This window comes from Sinohyriopsis cumingii, chromosome 16, assembly GCF_028554795.1.
Source record: "Sinohyriopsis cumingii isolate HCF-2022 chromosome 16, ASM2855479v2, whole genome shotgun sequence".
Lineage (NCBI taxonomy): Eukaryota > Metazoa > Mollusca > Bivalvia > Unionida > Unionidae > Sinohyriopsis > Sinohyriopsis cumingii.
In genome coordinates, this window is record NC_142976.1 from 89,353,047 (window position 1) to 89,369,099 (window position 16,053).

The 16,053-nt window shown below is 34.0% G+C and overlaps 1 protein-coding gene across 2 annotated transcripts in view; it reads left to right on the top strand.

Moving 5' to 3' along the window:
- Nucleotides 1–16,053, top strand: part of LOC149780968 (solute carrier family 49 member 4 homolog) — a 136,367-nt gene that overhangs the window by 84,761 nt on the left and 35,553 nt on the right. For both annotated transcript variants that reach the window (XM_089938083.1, XM_089938081.1), the window contains exons 7-9: nucleotides 1,739–1,793; nucleotides 4,349–4,401; nucleotides 8,551–8,610. In XM_089938083.1, coding sequence (XP_089794209.1) covers nucleotides 1,739–1,793; nucleotides 4,349–4,401; nucleotides 8,551–8,610 — 168 coding nt within the window. The remainder of the gene's footprint in view (nucleotides 1–1,738; nucleotides 1,794–4,348; nucleotides 4,402–8,550; nucleotides 8,611–16,053) is intronic.

A 16,053-nucleotide genomic window follows, 5' to 3' on the forward strand; every position in this document is an offset into this window, starting at 1 on the left:
TCCCCCCAACTGAAGTAGCTATTACACATGACTTGCAATTTATTATAATGCCAACCTCAACATGCAGATTGAATGAGCTATATACAATATCCGTGCAGTTCAGCATACATGGCTGTTCAGATGGTTAAGTGATTCTAGTGACACAACCTGGTTCCTTCCTAAGAACAGCTTGCTGACACTAGTCAACCAACAATAACTATTCATTCCCTCTCCCTGATTGAACTGTCAAGAGAATCAAAGATACAGGACCCTGTATGTACCCTCATATATTACTTAAGACAGGCAGACAGTATCCACATCAACTGTTCATACTGTTGAAGGCAGGAATGCAAAATATAACCCCACAAGTTTTTACCACTTGGCGAAAGCGGGTTATTAAATAAATGTACTCTGAACTCTCACAGGATCAGGTACACTAATGAAATATATGAGTGATTTACATTAGCCTGTCCTGGAATGTAATATGTCATGTTGGACGTAGTGGCACAAGATGACTGGCATACCCAGTCTGCCTTCTCTAGCTTCCATTTGTATGACATAACCTCACTAAGGAGTGAATTGAATCTCATTGGGTCAGGGGTGTAGTATCATTGAAATGTTTTCATGTATTTGAAATAAACTATATATTCATATACTGTATACACTTGATCAACAATTGCTGTTCAAAATGCAGTTTTTTTTCAGTGGTGAGAATAAAGAGATGGAAGCAGCATGCTTGTGTCAGGTATTCTTATTTGAGATTCAGCAAGGACTCCACCAGCAAATGTTACATGGTGTCAGAATTTAACCATTCTTATAATTGGATAGTAAATTATAATTGCAAAAATGGATTTAACTGGTATTCATGGACTGGGAAGCTTCAGATGTTCACAAGCAATGGGAAATTTCAAGTACACTTGGAATTGATATTCACTGGACCTAGGAAGGCTAAGAAAGTGCTGGAGAAAGGGATGCTTATGGGGCATTATAACAAGTATAAATTGTATGTCAATGCTCATACAAATATTAAAGAGCCTCCAGAATGCAAATATTCACTAAAAATATATTTTCCATAAATCAGGATGAATTATCCCTTTACCTTGCACTAACAAGTAAGTATATAATTCTTGAATAATTAACAAAATTAAGCTCTTAAACGTAATTGTGTCATCACTCTCTAACCCTTGCCAGGTGGATTAGTCACGTGTACATGGCTGTCTTTTACGATATCTTACCTCTAGTAATATTACAGGCAATATGAATAACCCCATATGCTTAGTCATGCATACATTTTGACTATCCCAATAGTATGGTTTGTTTAATGTTAAAGGTCAGATTTGTTTTTGGGTTTTTTTTTTGATGGCTCAGCATAATTGAATTTAATGGAATTCATGAAATTTAGCACTTAATTTAAAGTAAATTGACATGTTCGAAAATTTCTAACTGTATTAATTACTGCTATGTGTGATGCTAGGGTAGAACAAACTGACTATCCAATGTTGGTTTGGCACTACGTAGCCGCTTTTATGCTGACATGCCATAATTGAAGAATTTTATAAGAACAATGACTATGGAGTTTTCACAATTTGAAGAGCCAAATTAAACATAAACCTCCATATTTGATCTGTTATATTTCTTTGTTGTCTTAGAGTTAAGTAGTTTGTTCACATCTTTTTAAAAGAAAAGAACAGGTGGTCCTAAATTGTCACTGTCTTTTCTACTTGATTATAGTTATTTTCATTTGCAACACTAATTCCAGGTCCATACTTAGTACCTGACAGAAAGAGTATGAATCAGACAGTTTCTAATCACAGGTAAGTTTATTTGCTCACATTTTTGGGAGGGGAAAAGCAAATGAAATTTAAAAAACATGAAGAGCTACCAAAAGAACAGTTGAATAATGTCTTTACTTGTGACTTTTAATTATGTAGTGTTTTCTTGCATCTTACATTGCAAAATATGCCAGTATATCAGGATCTTCATTGACAAGTACAGCTACACTTGAATACAACCTCCACCCAGGACTTAAAGACTATTTTAATACCATAGTTTTCATTGTATATGGTAACTGAAATCATAATAATATATCAGGGTTCCTAAAATCATCATATCTGCCAGATATATCAGACAGATAGGCTCAATATTGTTAGATGAATGTTTTGTGAATATGATATGTCAGACATTGGACATGTCCTGCCCATATTTATTGCATGCATTTGTTTGGTTGCTGTGTATTTCCAGTTGTTTAAACACTCAGTTGCCTTAAAGCAAAAAACAAAACATCTTGCCTTGAGGACTTTAGAAAACTCTGTAATTGAACAATTACCGCAGGTCTGTTTTATAGACATTATACAAGTCCTTCATGCCACATGTGTTTGTAAATACACTGCAGAGATGTAGACAGTGTGCGAGTCAGCAAATGATGCAAACGTGTTACAAATATGTGCTTGGAATGCAGTGATGCACAAAAGCTTATATTGAGTAGTTCTAACTTGTGCATATAGAAATTCACTGTGCACAGGGTAGACTTTTAATTTAGCTGTTAAAATAAACTGAATAAATAAGAATCTAAACAAAATTTGAAAGTAAGGACACTTACTTGATCAGAATACCTCAGTCCATTAAAAATATGCAGATGTAGGTTAATATGCAAGAATGAATGGAAATCCCACTATGTATTTATAACAGAAAACTGTGTATTTAGAGGGGTTAATGCAACGATGCCCTTTACTCTTGTTTGTGGATGGATGAATGTTGGTCCTGCATAGCAAGATGAAAAATTATGAAAGCGGCTTTAATGTGCATGGTGAATAGCAGAATGAATGGCAAAAGAGAGGACAACAATTCTAAAATGATGTCAGATGTCAGGTTAGGTGAGCCCCTAAAGAAAAAACCAAATTTTGATGCAAAGTTCCAGAAATCTTGACTGTTACAGTACAAATGGTTACAATACAACACCAAGATGGAGGCATGTTTAACATTTGCAGATTTAAAGTTGTCTGAAAAATAAGTTACTCTTTTACATCTGAAACTGGCTGTTTGAATTTTTAGGATATCTGCTCTTGCACTGCACACTGATACACAAGATCACGTACATTTTGGAGCAGACAATGCTTATTGAAGGTAGAAAATTCTACAAAATTACCAAAACAGTTCCCCAGCTTGTTGAAGCTGGCCAAACGAAGCTCTTGAAGTAAACAAGGAGACAGAGTGCTCACTGTCCTTTTCTGTTTTTGTACAAGAGTCCATTTCATTAAAAAACTGTTATCTGCATCCAGTATTTGCAGTTCCAGTTTTAATATTTCTAAAATAATTGAACAAACAGAACATGTGTTCAAAGAGACATAACTCCAGAATGTTCAGAATTGTTGAGATTATCAAAGACATGACCGACATCACATTTATTGCTTGAAAATATAGACTCACCCATGCAAATATGGCCACTGTTTTACTAAAGAAGATCCTGCTTGATTCAAAACACCAACAACTTGACAGTGTTTGGGACCCCCTGGCAACAGTCAGGTTTTGAAATTATAAATTGATGAATGAAATGACTAAGTTTTATGCATTGTTTGTAACCATAATGCTTTTTGCTGTTAAAATTTGTAGCGGTGTGCAAACAAATAGGAGGGTTTGCAAATACTATTGCTAGATACTACACTGATACTTTCTCCAATCATTTCTTAGCACATCAGCATTATGAAACTGAGGTTGGACAAAATTTACGATCTTTACAAATATATAAATACTGCACAGAATAAGCAAATAAAAGAATCAGCTAGCTTAGTTCCTAAAGTTTGATTGACCTGTTCTTTTCATTACAAAAAGGCAAATATGTAAAATAAACACATAATTGCTTAATTGACCTGGCTTTTTTATTACTAAAAAGCAAATATGTAAAATTAATACATAATGTTTTTACACCTTTGAAATGCCTGTACTGGTTGAGGAACATATCCATAGAGTGTTTTGGTTGTGTGTCTTATTTCATTGATTTCATTATATTGAAAACTTCCAGATTTGAATGATCTGGAACCCTATGAAAGTTTGTAACACCATTGATCTTAGTATTAATGTCATATGTCCAAAACAAGAGGTCAAAGGTCAGCATTTAGCACTAAAGCATCCTGAGCTAATTTTAGCCATCTTAGCACTGTTTGCCAATGACAAATGCAAGCAATATACTGTATGTATCTTTGATAACAAAAGTTAGAAATAAAACATAAATAAAAATTTTCCATTACCATGCAATTTATTGTGTGTACTTAGAGTAACATTAAAGCAAAACTTTAGTTTGTCACATTGACTTTTGTTTCATTTATCTGAAAAAGTGGCAGTCATATAAACTAGTTTTCTTTTTTTATTGCAGTTCACGTCAACTATACTTCTCAAAAGAGAGTTCATACCTTATGAATCAATCAGGTAATTTTTACTCATCTGTCTGTTTGAGATACTAGAAAAAGAGATTGAAATAGTTTAGCTCAAGACAAAGATATATTTTTTTAAACTAGTTTTCTTTAATGCTGTTGCTGCAGAAGCAAGAGAGAGATTTTGTTTTTGTTGCTGTCCATGTTTGTGTCTACTCTCCCATTCCATTATTTGTTTGGCACAATAACAGAAGCCATCTAAATGAGGAATATGACATTTAATAACAGAGAAACCAGCTAAATGAGGGATGTGAATTTTGATAGGCTTGCTTAAAAGCATGCATATATGTCTTGATTTGAATTGTGTACCATCTGTATTTTGGTTTTTAAGAAGTTTTTATATGCCCGCTATAATCCACCATAATGTTGAGCATATTGTTATTCTTCTTTCAAGTTCAAAGATGACCATGACATCACTAACTGGTTTGTCTTCTGTGAGTCTGTGATGGCTGATCAAGCCAATTTGTGCTCTGAGCTGTTTGTGGCACACAGGACAGAAGATGCCACTTCAAGTTGCCAGATCTATTAAGGATCTGCTGCAGTTCTGAAATTTATGCTGCTCACACTTTTCCACTGTCCCTGCAATTCTCCTCTGTTAACAATTGTAGTTCAGGTATGGATCAGACAGACTGCACCAGGTGGAGCAATCCTGTGATATCTTCTCAAGACTCAGGGTCAGTGTTGACATGTTTTAAGGATGACTTGAATGAATCTTGGAAATATTCCTTTTGACTACCCTGAGATCACTTTCCCTTCAGCTCAATGTAAAAAATCTAGGCTGATAAATCAACCCCACAACTGTAATAATGACTGAAGCTTTAAGCTGATCTCAGCTATTCATTAAAACACGCAAATATTTGCAGACACTTTTTATACACACACCAGTATTTCTTGTGGCTGTTGAGTTTCCATCAGTTCAAGGGTTCTTTTGGTAAAATGTACATAATATTTCAGAATCAAATCCTTTTTTGCACTAGGTATGGCTATTACCAAATACATGTAAGTTCCTGAACTGTACGCAGATATGTTCCAGAAAGATGTCATGCCGAACAATTGCACATTTTAATGAACAGGTGACATCATATACAGAAACTGCCCATCAGTATCAACACAGATTTGGATGTCTGATTATTGGAAAATAGAGGATTTTATTTGTAGTCTGTCTTCTAACATCTTGTTAACATGGCTGCCCATCTCATTAGTGATTTCATCAGCAGAGTGTGGATGTTTGGAATGCCTGCCCACATGAGAACTAAAGTGTTTGGGGTCTTGTCCTGCCATCTTATCCTCATCAGTTTTCTCAGGCAATCTATGTGATAGTGGTTCAGCTTCTTGGCAAATGTGGAAAATATGTGGAGCAAATCTTGTTATGATGTCCATCTGTGTCTGTACCTTATTTTGCTTAATCTGCACAATAACTTGAGGTTTCCACATCTACCATTGCCAATCACTGTAAGTAGTTTGCACTGGGGACAAGGAAAAAACCAAGTGATTTCAGGCTCTCAGGGGCAAAGATCAAGGTCAGGAAGTGAAAAAACAAAATCTTTCCACACAATAACTTAAATTGTATACCAGAGACATTGACCAAACTTTGTAAGTAGTTTGTATTTTAAGATAGGAAAGACACCCTTTAAATTTGGGGTCCAGCGGTTGTGGTTGATGTTATGCTAATAAGAAAACTGATTTAACAATGTCTTGAGCTCTCTATGAATTTTTGAAGATACCAAAATTTGCTTGGCACTGTATATCCAGGATTGTGTTGATGTGCTGTTAAACCCTATTTATACATCTACATTCTTATCACTTACTTTGATCAAACTTTTGGATGACTCACACTTGAGATAAAGAAGACAACTATTCATTTTGGAGCTTATAGGTTAATGTTCAAGTTACAGTTACTGCAAGAAAGAAAATAAATTTCACAAAACAGTACATAAGTTCTGTACCACATTGCTTGACTAAACTTTGTAGATGGTATGCATTTGAGACAGATAACACCTGTTATTTTGGGATTAAAAGATTGAAAGTCAGGGTCAAATGACTTCAAGAAAGAAAACAGTCTCCAGAAAATAACTCAAGACCTATGATAAAAATCATTACCAAACTTTGCATGCATTTTTGATAAGAAAGATTTGTGTCGATTTTGGGGTCAGTCGGTCAAAGGTCCAATCACTGTTTGATAAATGAAAAACACTTTAAGCACAAAGATGTCAGTTCATACCCATGTACCTTCATTAAAGTTTTTGGATGGCTTATACTTTAGATTTGGAAAACAGTCATTGATTATTGGGTCAAAAAGTCAAAAGTCATGATCACTGTGATTGAATGAAAAGAGATGGTGTTAGCATATTAATTTTTGTTCCAGAATATGTTCATTGGCCTAAGTTGGTTATGGGATTGAACTTAATTTTGGGAAGAAATCAGTTTTATTTGTGGTCAAAGATCATGGCCAATGTTATTCAAAGAAAAATATTTTATATAATAACTTTTGTTCAAGAGTAATTTCCTCTCACTTCAAGATAAGTGAAAAAGCTTTAGATTTGGGGGTTGAGGGGCAAATATTTACATCATGGTAAGTCAAATAATAAATATTAAAAAATCATACCTGCCAAGCATTAAAATTTTAGTGTAATAATTACAAATTGTATACATTGAATTATGTCTTATGTTCACCTGTGTATGGATTATCCATGAAATAAAGCAATAATAAGCTGTTTGTACAATTTAAACCCATTTCCAAAAGCATTATTATGTGTGGGGAAGAGAAGTGATTTGTGACATTGGTTTTTCAACCAGGAACTATAGAAATTTTGCCAGTACACTGCTTTGTATACAGTTTTATCAATATATTCCATGTTGCAGATCTGGTACTAATCCATTTTGATTATCCTCTTTTGTGACAAGGACTCACACCACCCAAAAAATGTAAATTTTTCACACGGTTTATTGTCATTTAGATGTGCATTATGTATGTTTCATTTTTTATGCTCAGTTTCTTTGCAAATTTCAGGTTGTTTTTATTTACAATTACATGAGGCTTTTTGTGAATATTGTTTCAGCTCAATCAGTTTAGTGTAATACTGTCTCATTTTATTTTTATACAGTCAGCTTTGCATTGCAGTTACACTGATCAACACATTTTTTAACCAAATTTAGTTCAAATCTTAGTTACTTAGTTAATTACTCAGAATCTGTTTGACCAAGATAATGAAATTCCGTAGGACTGTTGATATACATGTGTACATTGCTTTGATTTTGTATACAATTTAAATGAATATTTTGGATTCTTTATATTATTTTGTATGTTATGGACTTGGACATTTTTTTTTTTAAAATGTTTGGCCTAAGTAAATGCTATTTGATATGTCTTTGTATATCCATATGTATGCTCATAACTTGTCAGAGTTTTGTGTCACTGAAATGAGTTTTACTTAGTGTTATTTGACATTTTGGATTTGCAATCATTTTTTTGCAGCAGTAGTAGCTACATATGTTTTATAGACACAAATCTAGTTTAAGTGGAAAGAAAACATCTGAGGGTTTTGCATCTTATTCAGTAAAGTTGAGACATATCTTTTATAGGTATCTATTCCTGATATCACTTTTCACTTTGTCAGTATTGACCCTGGAACTTTACAGTTTATGGACAACACACAGCTGCAAGTGTCATTAATCAGGCAGATCAGGGTCAGTGCTGTTTGCTTGAAATTACATTGTAGAACTTGTCTTAAAAGACTACCCCATCTGCCAACAAATCATGGTCTCTCAAGATAGGTGATCTCTCATGTTGTAACACTATATTATTAATAAATATGTGCATTGAGAATTTGGTCTCAACACAGGTGATCTCTCAAAGCAGTGGTCTCTCAAGACAGGATTTACTATAAAATGACCAGTAATTATACTGACCCCATGTTTTAAGCATCAAAGTCCAAATCTTTGACAGTCTGTAACTGTGTTGTGAAGTTTGGATCATAAAACATTCAGATTTTTCTTTCTATTATTTCTATACCAGACTGAAAAATTTCAATTATATAGCACTTTATAAGCTTACATTTATAACTGTTTGTCCCTAAAGAACAGTTTTGGCTTCTGTTTTGATGGATTTTCTCTGAAGGCTTCAGATCTTTGTTTATTTTTGCAGATGGCCCTACAGGAACTGGATCTGATACCATAAACGACATCATGTTGTATATGTACATAGGTAAAACTGCACTTGCCATAGTATATTGTAAATCACAAAATATTCATCAGAATAGTTTCCATGAATCTAGTGAGGAAACTGAATTTGGAAACAATAGTTTTTACACTAAAGATATCATGCAGGAGTTTGTATTAGGTATTCAAATGTTCCACTAAATTTAAATGTTAAACGTGTATATACTGGTAGTCTTGTTATCCATTTACATTATCACTGTGGATTGATCTGGACAAAAATTGTCAAAAATAGATAACCAGTTTTATCTCTGAAGAAAGTTATAATGATGAATCAAAAAGAAAAGGTCTTAGTAATATATACCTGTGTTTGTTTATTTGACATAAAAGACTATATTATAGTTGTGTGCTGTTTACGCTGATCTTTCATTGCTGTCGTTACTCTTGACATTTAAATGTATTTGATCAGTAGGTGTTTTTGTGTGAGTATATGTTATCTGTGTACTTGTCTGTTTTCAGTGATATAATTATTTCATGTTGCATTAGTAAAATAGTTCATCTAGAACTAGTGTATTTACATTACAGACTACTGACTTTCAATAAGGTTTCTTGTATCTTCTGCATTAAGAAGGCCTAGGTCAAATTTGATTTTCACTGTTTTCAGGCAGGATTTTAAAGAGTTGTAGACCTTGTTTGTTTTACAACTTTGGCTTTCAACTTAGTTTCTGCTGACTCACTTTGAAGGACTTCATGAATTGAAATCAATCCAAAATACCTATATGGCTTTAACAATGTGCACAACTCGTCCGGAAACTTACACTATTCATCTGATGCACATATTCTCTTCATTCCCACTGTTAAAATCAAGTCTTTGCATATTAGGACCTTGCTACCTGGAACCATTTGCTTCTCATATCTGGACACAAAATGACACCATGATCTCATTTCAAGAGCAGCAGCAGGAGGGTGAACAGACCACTTGCTTTAAAGTTCATTTATGAAAAAAAAACTTTATACAAAAAAAATGAAAATACAAGGACAATAACATCAAACCGAAGCCTCTAACCAAAACTGCAGTGTTTCCCTTTATGCACATTTGTGCATCAGGGATGCACGATGGAGAAATTTGACACACACATTTTGTTGCCGTATGTTTTTTTGATGCAAAGGATTTTCATAATGTGATCAGGATTTATTTAATACCCAATCCATTGGATGATGGATGGCATCGTATATACTTCGAGCATAGACATTGACTGGTTCCCCGCTTTGTTTTTTCCTTGCCTTGCGCTCCTCTATTCTTGTAGCAGAGGGCAATGCAGGGAACATTTGAAACAATGAACCAGACTAGCATAGGCAATGTTATGACGGAGTAGCTTCCCCTAATCTCATGAGCTCTCACATGATTTCCATTGAGTTCAGTCTCAATGCTTGTTGCACTAGAAAGTGATCTCCAGATTAAAACGATGTGCACTAAAAATCATTAGCGAAGAAAGTGAAAGAAGCGGAACACAAAAGAGTAATTGTGGATCTAACTTTAATGAAAAATGGAGAAAATAATGTCCTTGACTGGAATACGGTATTCATACATTAAGATTACCAGTGTGACTTACGATCGCGTGATTGTGAAGACTGCAAAAGTGAATAATCCTTTCTTGACAGGGTTTTAGAATTTTAAAGAATCTGCCCTCGTTCGCCACAATAATCTGGAGAACACATTATAACCCAAGACGTTCTTTCACAACAAAGAAATCAGTAAACTTGCAGAGACAAATGCGTTATTTGGATTACAAAGTCAGCGGGTCATTGCAGATTTTGTTGGTTTTTAACTTTGCTGCAATAAAAGATAGATCTTAAAGTTCAAGTTTAACTTATTAGAAAGAAGATGAATCATTATCCTCCTTGATAATTGGATAAATATGATCTAGGATGAAGTACAATGAAACCGGTGATAGTACACATTTTATGAAAGGCAGTAATTTGACTGCCATTTTGTTAAAAAGATTTATTTGGCTTTTTGTATTGGCTTGTATGTACTGTGTTGGGCTATAATATTGCTTCATATTGATTATAAGGAGACTGTTTAAAGTACAACTTCAAAAGAAAAAAGAACTAATAAAATTATTCTTTGAATGGACAATGCATTTGTTTGTTAATTGTGCATGCTGATTTATTTGTATGTTTAGAGAGAGAGAGAGAGAGTATGTTGTGCAAGTTGCAATATCATATTTCAAGCTAAAAAAGTACGAGTCATGTGAAAAATTTTCAGTACATTTTTGACCCCCCAACATTTTTTATTTGACCCCCAGTTCTGACACCAAGGTTTGTTTTGTACCCTCAATTTTACACCTATGGGGGATACACTGCCAAAACTGAGAGTTCTCCAATTGGGTTAGCTCATTTTGTTACTTCATTTTTATCGTTCATGTTTTTCTAAATTTGTATATGTTTTGTTTACCTTTCGGACACTCAATTTTGGTCTCACCCTTCCTGCTGCTGTCGTTTTATCCAAAGATTTTATCAAAACCTATACGATATCACAACCAAGGATTGTGTAAATTTATTGTTATAAATCCATGTGGGATAGCTTGTGCTTGTGAACTTAATCATCTCCATATCTCCTGAACAACAAGTCTGATGAATATTTTGCAGAGTATGTGTATCAACTCCATTAAACACAACTAAAATATTACAGTTATCACTGATCACTTTAGGTATTTGTGTATATCACTGAGTAACATAAATCATGTCTGTGTTTTTGTATCTGCCTCAAGAAAATATCCAAGCTGGATTTGATTGTGTGTCCAGCATTACATCATCATATACTACGAGATCATTAATAAATCCATCGAGGTCATCCACAGATGGGGCTTCATCAATATCGGTGATAAAATTAATAATATCATTACCATCCTCACCCAACAATTTTGCATTTTCATTAAAATCTTTAAGCACGTTGTAGCATCGCTGATCATCTATGGATGGTGCCACTAAATATAACTTATCCCACTAGAGCCATCTCATTATCAAATTAAGCAGTAATTGTGTTTTACCTGATCCGGATGGACCTATTATTATCATTCTCATGGAATTTGGTAATGCTGAATATGTTTTACTGGTTCTTGTTTTCGTGTTGCTGAAAAATCAATGACATCCGTGTTGTACAAATATAATAAATAATATGAATTTATAGTGTGTTCAGTGCAGAGCATCCACCCCCACAAGTGGATTAACAACAATAATAACCAGAAATAAAAAGTATACACTTACAGGCAAGTGTGTGAAATGTGGTACAAAAAGATATAAATATATTTTATCTTGTATGAAGACAAGTGGTGATATTGCCACTTCATTAGGAAAATTACCAGTTCCATGTGCTAAATACCCAGGAGAAAAACATCTTCCTGGATGTAATTATTTTGATCCTGGAACTCGACTTGATATCAGACTTGACAAACAAGAACAACCAAGACATGGAGAGTATCCAGTAAATGTGACTGATCAAGCATGTCATGTTCATGATGTAGCATATAGAAATAAGGATTTACAACAATGACATATTGCAGATATGAAGTTAAATTCCATAAAAAATAAATCAGAGAAAAACTTGCTAGTTTCCTAGTAAGATCTGCGATGAAAGTATTAGGGGCCAGTAATTAATGAACATATTATTATTGTTATTATAATGGAGTCGATTTATTATAGCCCAAGGGGATATTGGAGGTGTAGAGCAGTGAAATGTAAACTTGCTGATGCAGCAAATGTCACACGTTCTGTTGCTGCAAATTGGTTAGCACATTAGGCAATATGGCAAATTTATTTACCACCACCTAAAACAGTTCAGTATGCACATTTTGATGTCAGCGCTCCTAATGAATTTCATTAAATAGATATTTTGTTTTTACCACACAATACCATTAAAATTGGTAGACATCAATCACGTACATACAAATATGCATTGACTGTCATGGACGTTGCGAGTAGATATAAAGAAGCAGAACCACTATCAACTGAAACAGCAGCTGAAGTTGTATCTGCTTTTGAACAAATTTGTCAGCAAGGACCCTTGCGTTGGCCACAGTTCTACAGGTTGATCCTGGCAAGGAATTTCTTGGTGCAGTATCATCTCTGATGAAAAAACGTAACATAAAAATCAGACGAGAACATACCGCAATTCATCGCGATCAGGCAATTGTTGAACGATTTAATCAAACACTTGCTGAGAGATTGTTTGGATATCAGTATGCAAAGAAAATATTCAGAAAGACAAGAGATCTCGTAAATCGGTTGTAAGACTAGCAAGTGTGATAGCTGCGTTAAATAATGAAATTACTTGTGCAATTTCTATGAAACCCATCAATGCAATCACAAAAATCATATACTAATACAATAACATGACTTTTCAAAACAACCTTTACTTGGTAATGTGACTGTAAGATATTTATATGGACCTGGTGAATTTGAAGGTGGTAAAAAAGAGCGACTGATCTTATTTGGAGTATTACAATACATAAAATTTCCAGCGTGGTAAGATCCACGGGTAGACCTGCAATCTACACACTAGTTTCAACTGCTCCTTAACATGGATTTGTATGTGAACGGATCATCTCTGTCTGCGTAGGTTCGAGTCTCGGATTCGGCGAATGTGGATATGTGAGAAAGCTTGCCAGTAGCTTCTCGAGGGTCGGTGGTTCTTTCCGGGGTTTTCCTGGGTTCTTCCTCCACCATTAATACTGGCCGCCATGTATAGCCTATTGTGTGCTGAAAAATGGCGTTAAACCCAACAACAACAACAACAACAACATTCAAGACAGGTCAACATCACATTTTCGCATGTGTGACCAAGACTACTATTAATTCTGTCTACGGTAAACTATCCTGGATTATTATTTGAATATTGCCACAATATTACTGTGTTACAGCTCTCACAGTGATTATTTTGCTGTTTTTTCAGTGTCATGATAAATTCAACATTGAGATTAAAGTCACGTTTATTTTTTGTGTCACATTGTTTATAACTAATTCATTTCTTACTACATCATTATCAATAACGTTATTACTATTACCAAAATACCTATATGGCTTTAACAATGTTTCTGTGAAGTCTGTAATAACCCTCCACAGCTGAGATAATCTTCTGACTTGAGACACTGCGAGATAAACTAAATTTGACCATTTGATACAATCATGAACACTCCAAATAACGGTATCAGAAATAGTTAATCCTTGTGACGAATGAATCATTATAGCATATCCTAGAATCCACCGAGTTTTGTCTATCGTTAATGTGCTCTCAACAACACTGACAGGAACTAAAACAATATCATTTAATACGAGATTTTGTTTCTCTGATGATCCTGGTATATCAACTTCAGTATTTTGTCATCGCATATCTGCTGGTCGATAACACAATGGTATGGGTAGATTTGAAATTTTTTCTTTATTTGTAATAAAAATAATTGTCGTTGAAGTGTATCACGAACTATCTTTTTACTTGCAACTATCAAATCATCTGGTCTCCATAAATTCCAAAAATTGTTAATAGAAGTTTCTGATCTTATTTCACGCATTATTTCACACTGAATTTTATTTTGTTGTAGTCTAATTAATTTCTTAAACTCTCTTAATTCTGGATCAGGTGCTCTATGATCATCATTTATTTCCTCATAATAATCTACAAACTTTTTTAGCCATTTATGTGGAGACAATTCAACAAAAGGTCGTGGTTGACCATGATTGCCACACATTATTACAGCAGTATTTTTTGTCAACAACCAATCAAGAAATATTTTTAATGTCTCCAGTGGAACTGTGCATATTTCATGCCAGATAATACTCTTTGGAATATATTTTTCAGTTCAGGAGACCATTTATCACCTTTCCACCGAAAGAAGCTATGATAAGTATTAGATTTTACCCCTCGCTCTTTGATTTCCCTGGTGAGTTTTGTGTAGGTGTTAATACAGTCATATCAGTAGAGTTTGAAGAACTCTGACAAAATAATTTGATCACACGTGTTGTCTTTCCTGATCCACCTTGTCCGTTTAGATAAACTTTTTTTTGTCTGGCAACAGTATCATATACCGATGGTGATGATGATACTGTTTCTTGAATATTTTCACAATGGTTAATTCTACACTTGACATCAGCTATTTCATCATAATCGTGTAGTTGTTCTTTTTTCATTCTCCATCCACCCGATAGTGATTCATTGCCGATATTTAGCTGTTTTAACAAATCTGCATGTTTCTTATCAATATAAAATGAATCCACCGCTACTCTAAGGGCTAATTTAGGGAATATGTTCACCATCAACAATAGATTTATTGAAACATACCAGAGCATCACAGATATTAAATGAGTATACTGTGGTGAGTCGCCAACATTGTAACTCACAATTGTACCAAATTTAGTTCTTTTGACAGGAAAGCTGCTTCTTGGCTGATAACATATATTTTTATTTATTGTCTTGGCAATGATAAAATCTAATTCAGCATCCTCAGTAATTAACCTGCAACAGCTTCATTTATGATTATGTAACCAACGTTGCATAAACTTTGCAGTTATCTTTCTACCAATATCTTTTGTTTTTTTTCTTGGTCAAATCATACCTGGATCCTCAAGTGGATCTAAAAAATTTCTTTCTTCTGGTAACCAAACTTGTTTTTGTGGACGATACGACATTAATATTTCACACACTGTTAATAATAATAAAATTCTTGAAGCAAGCATATATCGTAACCATACAGTTGGTGCCCACATTTTCTTTGAAAAATGTTTACCAAACCAGACGTAACAAATTGGATGAAGATTTTTAGCAAACTTAAATGATGTAATTCATGCAAAATCTGTTAAAGTCAAAATCTGGTAGAGGGCCATTTACAGAACTCGAATCATTTCATGGGTTGGATGTCCAAATTTATTAAAATATTCTGAATATTCTCCCATTCCAAGAAAACTTCCAAGATAACATGCTGCTATATCAAATGATATCATATTTCTGTAATCGTATTTGGTATTCCATACTCCACCATGTCCATATTTGACACAACTTGATATTATATCATTGAGAAATTCAAACCGAGTCCGCTTCCACGAATTTTTCTCTCTGCCGAAATGAGTTGCTACAGTTGGAACAGTAAAACAATTACAGAGTAACTATTCATAGTCGCTGGTATATTTTAAGGCAAGATCTTTTATTTTCAAGTGAAGAGACTCTGTTTGATAAATATCTACATTAGGTCTTGTAAACTGATCAAATCTGCTTTTTTCTTTTTTACAAAGACTTTCATCAGGCATTATCAGATCACCATATCTTCAGAGTTTTGGAAGAACCATACAGATACAGGATGATTTTTACTACTCTGATTAATACAATTGAAAATATTTCCTTCATAAAATTTAACTGTTTGATCTCATGGAAATATTGTCACCGCCCATGCATGCTCATTATGATCAATAATATTTATCAGAGCTCCTTTTGATTTATATT